Below are 15,334 nucleotides of genomic sequence, written 5' to 3' on the forward strand. Positions count from 1 at the left end.
TGAATCAGTTTCCAGTCCTCTACATGAGTCGCTATGCATATTAACGACTCGTGTTTGACCAAAAAACGTTTTACGAGAAAGTACCTTACAGTTCATGCAATTACTGAAGAGGAACCACAAGATCACTTACTTTCAAACATTTTTAAAATGAATGATATATATTAAACAATGTATTCTTAAATTTCATCAAATTCAGTTTTTTGAGAACATGGAAATGATTAAATCTAACTGGTTTTCTGTCCAAAATTTTATTTGCTGAATTATATATCATCTTTAATGGTTGTTGATGTTGCTTGAGATCAAGTCGCTTCACAGTAACCTAAATGGGATCGAAACATATACTGCAAAACGGTTTCTAGCAAAAAAGGGAAGAAAATATCTAACTAGTCTGAATGTATGTTGGTTTCCTTTTGCAAGTCTGCCCACTTTTGTAACTTGTCTTTCAAATTTTAGATGAGAATCCAAAATTCTCATCTCATCCATTGACATTGTTGCACTTCACAAAACTGGCCTTCGTAGGAGAATGCCAAGAAAAAAGCCATTGTTAATATAACCCCAAAAAAGTCCTGCTTTTAGTTTCACATAAGCATTGAGGACAAAACAAACACGTGGAGGAATGTGATCTGATCGGTCAAGACCAAAAATCATGACCGACACTGAACATCGCCCTGAACGCACCACGTCTACGGTGAAGCATGGTGGTGGCAGCACCGTGCTGAGAGAAAGCTTCTGGTTTGTTACATAAAATGGCGGTAGAATTGAAGTTGGTGGTTGTAAAGTAATGAAATGTGAGAAGGTTCAAAGATGATGAGGACTTCTAAGAGGCAATGTGTCGTTTGAATGCAATGTCCAAAATAAATCATTGAGATTCATTCAGACAGCGTGGCTTACATTTGATTTATATTGATATTATAGAAAGCAGAGACAGTAACAGATTAATTGTATCCTTGGTTGTAATTCATAATTCCAAACAGTGTTATAAATTCTAAGTTAACATAAAAGAGAGTGGCTATGTTTTGTTTATAGGCCTGATAAGGGTTTTATGGGGGTGTGAATGCTGCTAAATAAAGCTTATAGGAGCCTTTCCTTCAGTAGGCGGGTTTTTTCCAATCATAATAGTAAGGTTTTGCTCTATATTCCCGAGCGGTGAGAAGAAACTGCATCCAACATACGGTCCTAGCCCAGCTGTGGGTGTCACGTCACGGAAGAATCTAAATGTTTTGTTTACTTATTGTGTGCCAGCACAAAACGTTCAAGTGGACACCGCCCAGACAAACCTGCATTCTATCTTACTGTGTTGGTAGTACACTGAAGAACACCTGTGTATTATCTTTGTATATATATATATATATATATAAAACATAGATAACTTTGTGTAAGTGGGAATCAAGCAAAGTAGATGCGATTTAAAGCCCCGTTAAATACCCAAACAGCAGATCTGAACTTCCTGCAGATTAGATCTCCGCCTCTGTTGCACATATTTAAAGGAGCTTAAGGCGTTCCTAGCAGAGTTGTGATGACGCATCTCTGACTGCTGCCCCATCAACATTAGGGGAGAGACTGTGTTTAGCCACCAACAGCAGAGCTTGCCGCGTTTCCCTTTAAGCATCGGGGGACACACATGGCGCAGGACGGGGCGGCAATTTCTGTAAAGAAGCGCCACCGCAGGTAAAGTCTATCTATTTGAGGTTAACTTATCACAACAGCAACCATATCAACAGCCGCAATCCCTAAGCTTATTAGCAGTGATTAAGAAGCTTAACTGGACTCATGTCTTGAGTGAAGAGATGAAACGAAAAAGCTTGGTCGCAAAAAATGGTTTGTGGCCAATGGATCAAAATAAAAACTTTGGGTTTTCTCTACTAAGAAACGGAAAGTTAGGCGTGTGCATTATTTGAATAACAGGTGTAGAGTCAAATGAATGAGTGAAACAGAGCAGGAAGAGAATATTTTCTAGTGACTTTACAGCCTAAAAGATATTCTGTGATCCTGTAGGTGAAACCTTGGGGCTTTAGGGTAGATTTATGTCCCTCCCATAAAATGAGCACCCAGCAACCTTCTGCACAGTTAAAATACAAATCCCACCTCCACCACCAGGCCTTTTTGATATTCTAAAATAACTTGCAGCCTCTGCTCTCAAACAACAAACAATAGCCGAAAGCATGCAGTTAACTCAGTGTTCGTGCCTACCGAGGCTCACACGTCTGCCAGACACCAACACTGGCCAGGGTCAAGCACAAAGGCAAATGTTAAGGGTGGAGTTAAAAGCTTAAACCCTTAAATCCACCACGGCGCTATCACACCATTTAAATAAGAGGAGAGGCAGCTGTTGCCCAGGCTGTTTTGGATCCTGCATGCTAAACTTTAACACCTCTACACGTTTTACTCCGGCCTACCTTCTCGGTTTGTGTTTGCCTGCTCCAGCAGCCCACAGAGCATGAAAACACAATCGAGACCTCGCGAGATGGAAGCGTAACAAACGGCTCATCTGTCACATGCAAACAGCGCACAACAGACCATCCGAGCTGCATATAAAATGCTCCACGTGAAGTGGACCTCGGCGACAGGTTCTGAATGAGAAAAAAAGGGATTAGAGAGAAAGAGGAGGGGATAATGCTATAAGGAGTGGTTCAGTTGGAACGGACTGTTAACAGGATGACCCGGGTTACCGTGTCAGGCCCTCTACATGAGGAAACACAAGGTCAGTAAGGAATAACACACACCAGATTAGCTGCTTCACGTTAGGAAGTGGAGCAGAGTGAGCTGGAAAGTGGGGAAAATCTCACAAAGTCTTGCAAAAATATTCTCAGGATTTGGACTTTTCTTTACATGTATTCACTTTAGAACCACACACCGAGTGTACTGCATGGGAATTTCTAGTGATGTATGAACACAAAGCAGCGCATAATGGCAAAGTGGAAGTGATGCATGGATTTCAGTTTCTCAGCAATAAAATCTGAAAATCTTGGATGTGCATTTGCATTCACTCCCCTTCATTCTGATGTCCCTGCCCTGACTCTGGAGGAGCAGGAGAGATCCACAGCTCAGGTGGGAAAATTTGATGATGGAGAAAGTCACACACTTCACAAATGCCCTTTGTGGAAGTGTCTTTCCACAAGCCATGTAACAGGTGTTGTAAACATAAAGAATATGGTTCTCTGGACAGATGAGACCACAGTTAAACCTGGTCAGTCATGGAATAAAAGCTGTTTGATGCTGCAAAAATGTTAAACTCTGCTGGAGGTTCACTTTGCTGCAGGACGATGATATTAAATACACAATCAGAGCTACAAAAGATTCAGAATAAATAATTTTGGTGTGTCACAGCAGCCTCTTCAAAGTCCAGACCAAAATCCAATTGAGAAGCTGGGAAAGACCTCAAAACTGATTTTCATAGATTACCTCCATCCAATCGGACTGAGCTTGACAAACAAAAAACAAAAAAAACCCTCCAGTCTCTAGATACAAAATGCTGGTGGAGGTCCTGTGACATATTTCACTCTCGGAGTTCGAATACAAACGCATGCCACAATTTTCATATTTTAGTTTATAAAACGTGGTATTATTTTTTTGCTCACTTTATTATTGTGCACTACTTCCTGTTGATCCTTTAAGATCCAAGGCAACCACACTGAAGTTTGTTACTCTAGCATGTAGCATGAGGAGGGGGCGTGTATTGCTGGGTTCTGAAGTCTAGGTATGGGGGTCTTACACATTATTTAATATAAATACAAAGATAAATATTACTTTAATCGTTTGAAGTGAAATCGTGAACTATAGGCGCACCTACCTGTAGCTCACACCATGCCACCTCCACCGTTGTCTCCGTGTCCAAGCCTTTATACACAGTCTTGAAGGAACCCCTTCCGATCTCTATGTTGAATTTCAGATATCTTCCATCGGGTGAGGTTGCCACCGCTTTGGTCTCCACGTCCTCCTTCTCCTCCTGCTCCCACTGGGTGTCAAAGGTGATGCGGGACAGGACCTTGTTTTGTCTGTTCTGAAGCTCGTTGTCAGAGTCCGAGCTGGCATCGTGAGCTTGGGATCTGCGTTCCGAGGGCCAGTTTCCTCCCACCGCGTCGGGCTCCTGGCTGCCTGAGGGCGCTTCGGTGCTGGCGTCCTGGCTGGAGACGGGACACAGCTGCTGCGGGGACTCGTCCGCTTTTTCCTCCTCTACTCTGGACTCTGCGAGCGACAGGATATTCTCAGCCGACCAGGACAGTGCTTTGGAGAGGGCGCTGCTGTATAGGGGAGAATCAATGTCCATGGTGATTTTCTGCAGGCAGTAAGAGTTCCTCCGCGCGTTCAAGCCGTGCGTCCTGAGCACGTTGCGGGACAAGCAGTCGTCCGTCATGTCCACGGAGAGGCCTGGAAAGCCGCGTCCTGGGATCTCAACCTGTGCGTGAGACATTGTGGCCGCTGCAACACCTTCCAGATTTAGAGCCTAAATGTGGAAATGACATTTGGCACATTTGGACAAAGCTGAATTAGTACATTCAGGTTTCAAGTCACGTTTCAGTGGTAAAACACAAGCTATGGCTTAATATTAGACATGAATGACTAATTGAAAGCAACGCAAATATAACTTCATTGAAAAAAAAAGAGAGAAGTATGCACAAATTTATGTTTTATACTTACTCGTGGGTGTAAAGACGTCTCCCATAAAAGCGAGGCGCAAATTTAACGCATAGTTAAAGTCTCCATTAGTTTTCCTTTTCTTTCTTTCTTTTTCAACCTCTTGTCTTTCCAAAGACTTGAAGATATAACCTCCTGTGAAAGGACGGAGCAGCCAATATCAACAAAGCTCCAGTGGGCTGTGCGCCCTGATCGCTCCAGCTCCGCCCACCGCTGCTTCTGACGCGCAGAGAAATCCATCCAGAGGGAACTGATACATTGTTGCCTTAAGAAAATGTGCTACATAAATAAATTCAGGGAAAAAAATAAAGCTGATAAAAGGGTATGATAAAAAACATACAAATACATAAGAAATAGAAATGCAACAAAAACATAAGTAATATGTTCTGATCTTAAATTAGATCAAAAACGAAAAAAGTTAAACTTAGTTAATAGCTAATAACAAATAAAATGTATTTTAAGATGTCTAAAACTGACATAAAATCAAATAGAAATGTGATTTTGTTAGCAGGTGCCACAGGAATCCTATAGTTTTGATGTTTTGGGGTTAAATTCACATCCACATTTCCACTGATTACGAAGAGCTGAATTTATTCACAACCGATGAGTCATTTTACTTACACTTTAAATCTGACCTCATTTTATTAGCCTGAATGTGAGAGATAAGCGGCACTCGGAGAAAGAGAATGGGAGAGCAGCGTGGCTGACCTGCAGGGGGAGCCACACGGCGGAGGAGCAGCGGCCTCTGGAACATGAAACCTCTACCACCAAAGGCCACACTGGGCTCCACCTGTGCCACAAGTGCGTTTGCAGGGTTTGATCAGCAAATATATGGAAATACACACATATACACGTCTCCTTGGAGCTGTATCATCCTCACAGCACATCATGTGAGTGGACCTTTCAGGGTGCTGTCCTTAATCACAGCTGCAACCAGAAAGAGCTCCATTACAAAGGTTTTACTCTGCTGAGCTCTGCCTGTGGCATTTACAGAACTGCGCAGTGGCTTAAACACTGCGCAGTTCTGTTTCTATCTTCTTTCAAACAGGCACTTTCTTGTAATGGTTTCAGTTTTGGATGCAAAGATTTTCTTTGCATCCAAACTTTGCACTTGGTCTTAGCAAGATTCTTACAAAGACACTTTGTAGTGTCCTTGCAAGAACTGCATCTCTGAAGCATTTGAAATGACTCAGAATTTGAAACACACACACACAAAAAAAAGAGAATAAAGCAAATTTAACAAATTCCTAATTTATTTTTTCTGTAGGATATGAAAAAGAACAGAGGGAAAGATAACAGAAGCATCACAGAAGCTACAATACAACAACAGGATGGCAGAAATCTGTACACAAAGTTCAATATTATCACACTCAGTCAGGTTGAATGAAGATTGCCTCGAGCCTCTGCGGTGTTCCTCCTCTGGAAGCATTTATTTAGAAATTTAAAAAAGTCCCTCAGGTCTTGTGTTCTGGGATTTCTTTGGGAATTCTGGCTGGGCACCAAGGAACGACAGCCGAGCCAAGGTCCAGCGCTAATCATACACAGTAAACTCCTTAATAGAGTAAATGGAGATAGAACTAGTTGCATTTAAAATCTAAATGAAGAAGTTGAGTGACAGCTAATGGGGAAATGTTCCCCTAAAATATTCAGACATGATAGTGTTTAGTCCCCTGATACTCATTGCATCTTTAAATGGCAACAAATGTCACCAATGATAATTTTATAAACACAGTGTCACCTCAGATGCTCTTTTTTTTTTTGTTGTTTCCGCCCGCAAACAATAATGGTTCTCTCCCAGAAAGAGAAGGTCGTGAACCAAAAAGGCAACTACAAAAACATTTAAAGGGCCAGCATCCACCGGCCTCTGCATCGAGGTGCGACCCATCCTAAAGATCCGCCTTGCTTCCTGGTCGGAGTGTATGAGCGTGATTCCAGCACCGCTTTAGAAAAATTTGACACCTTTTCCGTCATCCATAGAGATGATCTCTGCTTTTCCTTCTGTTTGTAAAGCCTGCAGGGAGCGCTGCAGCATCCAGTCCTCTAAACCGTGGAACTCTGCATAAAAAAAGAACCACGATCAATTGATGGTATTATCAGAGCGCTACGGCTCTGTAACTATGAAGATCATCAGTAGATGCCTTATTTTATTTATTTATTCATCTTGTCTGTCCATGTTTGTCTAATTTTAAACTCAGCAATTCAATTCAATAGATCAGGGGTCTCAAACTCCAGGCCTCGAGGGCCGCAGTCCTGCAGTTTTTAGATGTGCCACAGGTACAAAACACTGGAATGAAATGACTTAATGACCTCCTCCTTGTGTAGATCAGTTTTCCAGAGCCTTAATGACCTAATTATTCTTTTCAGGTGTGGTGCAGCAGAGGCACATCTAAAAGTTGCAGGACTGCGGCCCTCGAGGACTGGAGTTTGAGACCCCTGCAATATATGAAACTAATATTCACTCATAATCAATGCGATAGACGAGGCTCAACATTGACGGAGAAACATCACCGACCCCCTTGTGACGATTGTGGTATAAAGTTTTGGTTCATGTGTACATCAACAGTAGCTTTCCATGAATGACCATTTCCTCTCTGCCTACTTCTAATATGTACACATGCTCTGAACCATTAATTACCAGTTTATTTCTCTTAGAAGCTCAGCCGTTGGGGAATTACAGAAATACTGATAAAAATTACCAAAATTGTATTTAGTGTAAATGTACATACAGTAATTCTCCAGATATTGTTCTGATTCCTTTTAGAGTCGTGAAATACGAGCAATTAGGACCATATCATACCTTCACCGTCTGTGTCATCACCATTGGAGAGTTCGTAAAGTGTAAACACAGAGTTGTTCATGCCATTTTTGGACACCTGAAAAAACAGAGAAAATAAAACACTGTTGATCCTTAAATTTGCTCTTAAAAAAACAAACAAGAATAAGCGCACAGTTTAAAACTGAGATTCTTCTCAACTAAAAATACTTTCTTCTACATACTTCTTTTCATCCATAAGAACTTTGCAACTTAACTTTTAAAAACATATGCTGCAACAAGACCATGGAAATAGCAGTGAAAGCACAAAGGAACAGAGAGAATAGGATAAAACTATCTGCAGAGATACATTTAAATGTGAACCAAAAATTTAAAAAGACATTCTAGTAGAAATTTTGATACTTCTTACTGAAACCTTTATTTCCAGATCCATTTCACACAAATTTTAACACCGTTACAAGGAAAGAAGATTTAAATGTAGTTTTAAGAAGAAATCACCACATTATCAGTGTGAAATTTCTGATCATTCTATTGGTTTCTGCTGACACAATTACACAAAATCTCAAAAAAAAAGAGAATCAGTTCTCCTTTTTGCACAATGGACACTGAGACATCAAGCATTTTCATCATAGGTCAGCCAACTTAAAAGAGAGCGAACATCAACACTATTATTACTGGTGGCAAAATGTGCCACCGGTACATTTTGGCAAACAAAATGTGAAAAAGTGCAAAAGTACATCTGCTGTTTATGTCATCTAAAAACCCACATGGTGTGACGTAGCACCTTTGTTGTTAGAAATGTATACAATTACATAATCCAGGGTGCCAAAATACAGGTAATGATGTTGATTCATTGTCACCGGGTTTGTTTATATGCACACTGCCCTCAGCTGCTACTGCGTATAAAGAGAAAGTTTGACATACACAGGGCAACTCTTTTTGTTACCTGGTTCAAGCACCTTTGGAAAAATGAAACTGGTGGCATTGATGATGCATAAAGAAAAATTCTAGAACTAAAAAACAAGGCTTTTGTGATGTGAACAAAAAGTCTCACAATCATAAACAGTTTCAAAACCTTGTTCACTTTAAAGGTAGCATTTATCCTGTGCGATTCAATGGAAAACACATTATAAAGATGTAATAAACTGGTTCTAAAACCCCAGTTCAATCTGAAGAAGCAACAAAGCCAGCAGAATGATGCTGCCACCACCACCATGTGTCACTGTGGGAAATGGTGCTCAAGGTCCAAGTTATGGTTTGATCAGTCCATATTCTCCAACATATTTTAGGAGATTGTAGCCAGACCTGGATTATGTTTTACAGTCCTAATCCTAAATCCAGAAAAATGGGAAATACAGGAGTCGGATGCAAAACAACAGCTGTCAAATTATTTGAAAAACATTCTATATTTACAAACATATTTTAAAAAGTTAATTACTTGTTTAAATACCTCATGACAGAAAATACTGGCACATTAACTAAGATGTGTACACATTAACTATATTAAGAACATATTAGAAACATAACAATTTTGCCCAAGTTTAAAGAGAAAGTGACACACAATCCATTTAAGCTAGAAAATACTTGCTTTATCTGTTTTTGTAGTGTTAATACATTCTTGTTTCAATATATATTAAATGTGTGATGCCTAGTGATCTTCATAGCTGCCTAACTCAGAGTTTAAGGTCAGCTAGTGCATAAGTGGGTGTGTTAGTCCGTTTCAGATAAGCAGTTCCCATATCTCTAATATTTCAAGTTTTGCCACGGAAAGACAATCAGTGTGGATTCTGACTCTTAAGAGACAAGACGGAGAGGAGAGTCTCACGCTTTCTCCATATCTTTGTTTGGTTTCAACGAGTTATGAATTTGCACAGACTCATCCTTATCTCGAAGATAACATGAAGATTTACAATGGCAATAAGTGAACGACTATCATGACATTGAGTGTCAAGCCTTCAGCAACCCCACAAAACCACTCGGTTTCTGGAAATAACTGCTTCACTTTAGACTGGCAGTATTTAATAACAACGATGTTTGAAGTTCACCAATAGCGTCGTTTTCAGCAGCACAATTTCAACTTTAAAGTAGGAGGCGCTGTCTAATTGGGGCTTTTGGAAAGATTTTGAATGAGATTGGTGCACAGAATGTAACCTTTCCATCAATCAGTTTCTTCAGTTTCCTTGTTCTGATGCCACGTTAAGTGTTCTCCTCGTGTCTTTTAACTTCGTAATTAAGAGGGCCGGTAATTACAGTAATTCCATCGTATGCCTTTTGAACACCATGAGGGGAATAAGATTACAGCTGACTAACTGGCTAAATCAATTATTTCAATGTTTCCATGTCCATGGATAAGAATAATGTTGTTAAGATCAGGTTGGTTTAGAGCTTTGATAATCTCAGAGGTTTCCATGACATAATGAACATGTGATTAGAGAAACATTCTTCTCTCGGTCCTATAAATAACAGATTCTCTCACTTTATCACCCCCACAGACAAGACAACAGAGGACAGTTTGTAACTCACCCACTGGTATATTAACTTCCCCCATTCCTCTGGTCGTCTCCACATGACTAAACACCGCGACTTATTTTTGTCCAACCATTCCAGGTTGCCTGAAGAAGTCGCAGACAACAGGCGTGTTTAACACCGCTGGAACATCAACACAGCAAGAACATGAAGACAGAAGAGGGTTTACCTTTTTTCCTCAACTCTTCAAACACAACTTGAATTGCTTCCACTGGGAGTTTTCCTGGACTTGCATTAAGGATGAACCAAACCAACATTCAGAAAGGCAGATGTAAATCAAACGGTACAAACCTCAATAGAGGAAAAGACAAAAGAAAAAAACATTTCATGTGGTAGGCTTAAATTGCAACATAAAAGGGAAAACCAGAACTGCTCTAAAAAGGACACTCATTTGAATTAACAGCAAGACTGAAAAAAAAAAAAGTCAATAAGCTTGTCATTAGCAATTTACGCTAAAATGTTTTTTCCAGCAGCTACAGCTCTTATCACGGTTTTAAAAAATGGTTAAATTTACATAAACCAACAAACCAGTTATATGTAATTAACTGTCTTTTAATAAGTTGGAGGAAAACACACAAGTAGGTTTTCCAACAGAGCAAGGGTTCCACAAACACATCACAACTGGGACTGGAATGAATAAAGCAGGTTACACTTCTGGAATGGCCTACTAAAAGCCTCGACCTCTATTTGCAAAACGCTTAACCCCTGCCCCCCTATCATTTTAAAAGAGATCAGAATAATTCCATGTTGTATGCCTACAATAATGTGTGCGATTTTTTGAATCTTCAACTTTTTAAGCCATCCAAATATTTGTGGGTGTTTATGGACATGTTTGAGGCAGTTTTCATCTTTTTTTCCTCTCTGCGAGTTTAAGAAAATCCTTAATAAAGTCAAACTGTCATACTTAGAAAGAAATCACAGGTTGTACCTGTCATAGCCATTCTACATTGCAAAAAGAAATATATATATATATATAAAACATTACAGGCACAAATTATATAAATATTACAACTCCAATGAGTAAATTTAAACCTCTTGTATTAAAGATAGTGTAAGTGTGCTTTCAGGATACTCTCTATCTTCTTGTTGTTGAACACGGGACTTTCCTGCGCTTCCATGACATCCACAGTGTAGAGCTTGTGATGCCGGCAGTAGGACAGAACCAGGGAACACCAGGCTGCCAACTGTTTCTGTCTGGTGTCAACATTGGGCTGAAGTCTGTCCGAAAATACAAAACAAACAAACCGAGATATGTAAGGCGTACTCATAGCTTAACAGCTATCAACGTACTTCAGGTTATTTTAGAAAACATAGAGGTTCAAGTATTAGGATGAAGCTTGCAAATTTGGTTACAGAAAAGAACCTTTTAACGAGTAAATATTTTTTGACAGCACATATTCACTACACATACTTAATCATTTTAAAAAATATATTTTTGATAAATAAGTATTTTAAGGATTTACTTTTAAAAAATTCAACCTTTGTTGCAAGCCTAGACAAAGTAGCAGACAGGTGTTTTACAAAATAGCTCCCAGAATGAAAGTATTGATTTTATTGTATTAAAATGTTCAATTTGCCTTAGATTATATATATATACTGAAGAGGCAGTGCAGATAGATTCAGCAAATTCAGCTGTACTATAGTTTGGATATGTCTAAAACTGCAAACCCCGTTATCAAAATGTGTTATTCTGATAGATAAACGACAGGGCAAAAAAAGAAAAGAAAAAAAGAGTCCAAGCACTGCGAATCTGAGATGTCACTAGTGGCAGTGAGTCAACATCAGCGGAAACACATCCTATAAAACAGATTTTCCCTCAACACAAGCCTACAATGAAACACTACTTACATGTGATCAGGTATTTGATCAACATTACATGTAAATCCATCATTAAACCAAGCCATAAGTAGCTATTTTTTAACTTTAGAAAACCTGAGTGTAAATTCACTTCCTTAGCAATCTTAGCCGGAACTAGCTAGCTAACGTAGTGCTAGGTTGAAAAATCAACGCTTCTTCAAGCAGCTATAGGGATAAAACAATAGTTCATAAGCACGTTTAACCCTCTTTTTATGCGGTAATTGTTAAAAACATGACTCACGTAAAAAACGGAGGGAAATTGTACTGCCAGGGCCACTCAAAACTCATCGCAGTTGATGCGGTGTTCACAGCTGACAGCGTCCGGAAGAGCGTCCGACCACACAAATAGTTCCGGCTGAGCACACAGAGCAGAGTGAACGAACAGACTAAACACATTATTAAAGTGTCTATCAGAATTTATTGGAATTTTTTTAAGCTTTGTAATCAGTATTTGTTAGGCTGTAAGAAGTTCTGAATTGGTTTCTTCTTCACTTTTTTTTTGTTGCTGTGCTACTCAGAAGCAGTAGAAGGAGGGGGGGATTCCTTTGTCAAGAAGTTTTTTTTTTTTTTAGCATATTACGTGGATATAAATTGAAAACTAAAAGGTACAGTCATAATAAATCAGATAATCTGACAAATTACCCAGCCAGTATATGTAGATAAACTTAAAGACCAGCAGAAAGTGCATATTCCCCAGTAGAATGAGCACATTCACCTGCAAACTACTAAATTTAGTTGGCATATTCTGCATACATCTAACTATAAAAAAGTTATAAACAACATTATCATAGTTATAATAATTGATACACTAGATTTTTTTGCAGCAGTAGAAATAATTGTTGATTTTGTTCATATTTTTATTTGAATTTCTGTATAGACTTTGGAACTACATCTAGTCAAAGTTATCATGGTAATTTCATGCCTGTGAGAAAGAAAAACAGATTTTAAAGCTTTCTTCTAATGCTGATGAATAAAGCTGCAAAAGTGTTGTCTGTAAATGTGCTCATTTGTTTCACAACTTTTTATGCGTGAAGTTCAACGTCTAACATCTGCTGTTTCAAACTGAAAAACTCCACAGAGGAAGTATGGAGTATTGTCAAGAACAAGATGAGAGACACTAGGCCCAACGATTCAGTCAAGCTGAGGGCAACTGGTAAAGCACAGGGCATCTTTACCAGCATGCCTATAAACCTAAAACGTGTACATGCTGTGTGAGCTTGGAAAATCTTGGATCAGGAAGCACTGAATCTTTTCTCTTGTTTGGTGTGCAGCAAATGTAGACATGTTTACACAGATTATTGGGTCATTTTAAATTAACTGAATTGACTATAAGAATGTGAATAGGAACTATGGCTCCTGCATCTCATCTCGTTCTTATTGTGCTCCTGTTTTACAAATAAATAAACTTATTTATTAACAAATAAATGCTTGAAATGTATGTTGCAAAGAAATTATATGAGTTTCCCTCTTAAAAAGTCTCAATAGCCTGATAAAGACAGCTGGTTCTGTTCTGGGGATGACTGTGGAACCTCTGGAGATGGCAATGCAACAGAGGATTCATCATAAAACCAAGGAAATTATGGACAACCCTGACCATCCTCCTCATGAGACTGTCTAAGGAAAACAGAATCTTCAGTCAGAGGATTCTTCAAGTTCACTGTAATACAGAGTGCAACAAGAGATCTTTTCTGCCAACAGCCATCACTATCTACAATAACTCGTTGAAGAATCTGAATTACAACATTTATTTTCCCTGTGGGATCAATAAAGTATTTTTGAATTTGAATTTTGAATTGAGTTACTGACATACACTGACTTTTCTATGTTCAACGTTTTCTTAAGGAAACCAATTGGAAACCAGTCATTGTTTAAAAACTAAAACTTTTCTGTCAGTAATTTTTGAACTGGAGTTTGTTTGTAAATTCAACAAGTAATTGAATTTTAGCATTGTGGACAAAGCATCAAACCTGTGATGGACATAGCTGGTGTGGGCCCCCAAATGACATGAGTGTGAACTATTTGACACATTTTGATGCAAAAAAAAAAGAAACCTCTGTGGTTTTTTTTCAAAAGTTAATTTATTACAGAAAGAACTTGTGCTTTTTTCACCAACTTGCGGCATAAATATGCCATTTATTACTATTTACAGGACATACAGTTATGCTAATTTTCACTTTTCTATTTCACTATTAGATTTTGTTTACTTCAAACTCTCATTAAATCATTATTCATCTTCATGGCATTATTTTACAATCTCTTTAAGAACAGCAAAATTGAAAAATACTCTTACTGTCTTTTAAAATCTATATCTATTTCATCTTCTACTTCAGACCAACACGTTGGCACATGGTGGCATTACTTCAGTTGTCTATATTACAATAAATTCAAGGGCAAAGGTGAGAAAAAAAGGAAAATATTAGAATACAATCTCAGTTATTGACTTAAATGATATACTGTAGCATAAAATCCGAAAGGTAAAAAAAAAAAAAAGATGTCAAATGTTTTAAAATAAAGATGAAAGCTAATTTAAGACAGCATTAATGCTTTCTAGGTGTACCCTGCTTTGTTTTGACACTTTGACTTCCACTAAAAACAAAAAAAGCAAGAGTCAAAATAGGAGAAAGTGGCTTGTGAGGTTTAGACAATTTAGAGACTCAAAGAGAGAAAGCAGTGTGATACAGTGCTTCTTTCACTGAAGAAAATTCAAACCTGTGCGGTTCAGACACATTCCTAAAATACTGGCGCAGACAGTTTGACAGTGCAAGCGTCCTCAGGTAAAAAAAACAAAACAAAAAAAAAACCATACAGAGCAACGACAGCTGAAAATCCCTCATCTTGGCAGGTTAATTGCAATGGCACATTTAACTTATTCCAGAAAACAACTTCAATTTTACATGTGGCATTCAAGCTGCTGATGTACATGCAAAGGGAAACCATAAAAAAAAAAGAAGAGTCAAGCACTTTATGTACTTTTGTCCGGGTGCACAAGCGACTGCTTTAGCTAGAGTGGAAGATACGGCTGTATTCATTCAGGATGAACTCCACAATCTGGTTCTGGAAGACCATGTGCATGGTGATGTTCGCCGTCTCCGTCTCCGGCCGAAGAAGCGTTGGGCCAAACACAATGGCAACATTCTGTACGGTCATGCGATTGTCTTCTCCATACTCAATTACCCTTTCGTTCACAGAGAGAGAGAGAAGAAACAGTGAGTCTGGGTAAACTGGAATTTACCCATGGACAGAAATACAATCTTTTATTTTTAGCAGGAAAATTAAGTTGTTTTCCTTTTTATATTTCAATTAATTAGATTGTCAGGCTCCTGCTGTGTTCCTAGATCTTCTTGATGTTGATTATTCACTAATGTTTTCTAACAAGCTTGTAAAATCTTCGGAGAACAGTTGTATTTAAAGTGAGATTACATTAGGCAGATGTGGTCATTATTTTCTCTTTAGGAGACCTCTGAAGGAAAGTGGTCACAATGGATATTATTTAGATGTGTCAGAGTAAGGGGGGCTGAAAGACGCTTGGCTCGCGTTTTTGAG

The 15,334-nt window shown here is 38.7% G+C and overlaps 3 protein-coding genes across 4 annotated transcripts in view; all 3 read right to left on the bottom strand.

Moving 5' to 3' along the window:
- The window catches only part of wnk4a (WNK lysine deficient protein kinase 4a), a 47,877-nt gene extending 43,089 nt beyond the window's left edge, over nt 1-4,788 (bottom strand). The window contains exons 1-2 of the mRNA XM_028029489.1: nt 4,639-4,788; nt 3,791-4,444 (exon numbers count right to left, since the gene is read on the bottom strand). Coding sequence (XP_027885290.1) covers nt 3,791-4,411 — 621 coding nt within the window. The 5' untranslated portion in view covers nt 4,412-4,444; nt 4,639-4,788. The remainder of the gene's footprint in view (nt 1-3,790; nt 4,445-4,638) is intronic.
- Nucleotides 4,789-5,866: 1,078 nt separating this feature from the next.
- vps25 (vacuolar protein sorting 25 homolog) lies at nt 5,867-12,157 on the bottom strand. Its single transcript, XM_028030150.1, has 6 exons — nt 12,033-12,157; nt 11,007-11,152; nt 10,104-10,157; nt 9,932-10,020; nt 7,433-7,508; nt 5,867-6,690 (listed from the first exon to the last, which is right to left on the bottom strand). Exons 1-6 carry the CDS (start codon nt 12,077-12,079, stop codon nt 6,578-6,580), a joined length of 525 nt encoding a protein of 174 aa, XP_027885951.1. The 5' UTR covers nt 12,080-12,157; the 3' UTR covers nt 5,867-6,577.
- A 1,693-nt stretch (nt 12,158-13,850) lies between these two features.
- arhgap27 (Rho GTPase activating protein 27) overlaps nt 13,851-15,334 on the bottom strand; it is a 30,863-nt gene continuing 29,379 nt past the window's right edge. For both annotated transcript variants that reach the window (XM_028029742.1, XM_028029741.1), the window contains one exon: nt 13,851-14,966. In XM_028029742.1, coding sequence (XP_027885543.1) covers nt 14,789-14,966 — 178 coding nt within the window. In that variant the 3' untranslated portion in view covers nt 13,851-14,788. The remainder of the gene's footprint in view (nt 14,967-15,334) is intronic.

This window comes from Xiphophorus couchianus, chromosome 10 (genome assembly GCF_001444195.1).
Source record: "Xiphophorus couchianus chromosome 10, X_couchianus-1.0, whole genome shotgun sequence".
In the NCBI taxonomy this organism is placed as follows: Eukaryota; Metazoa; Chordata; class Actinopteri; order Cyprinodontiformes; family Poeciliidae; genus Xiphophorus; species Xiphophorus couchianus.

Coding starts and splice junctions, on each gene's coding strand:
- vps25 (XM_028030150.1), bottom strand. CDS start 12,079: ATGAGTTTTGAGTGGCCCTGGCAGTACAATTTCCCTCCGTTTTTTAC. Junction 10,158..11,006: donor CAACAACAAGAAGATAGAGA/GTATCCTGAAAG, acceptor ATGCAAGTCCAG/GAAAACTCCCAGTGGAAGCA. Junction 6,691..7,432: donor TGATGACACAGACGGTGAAG/GTATGATATGGT, acceptor TTTTTTATGCAG/AGTTCCACGGTTTAGAGGAC.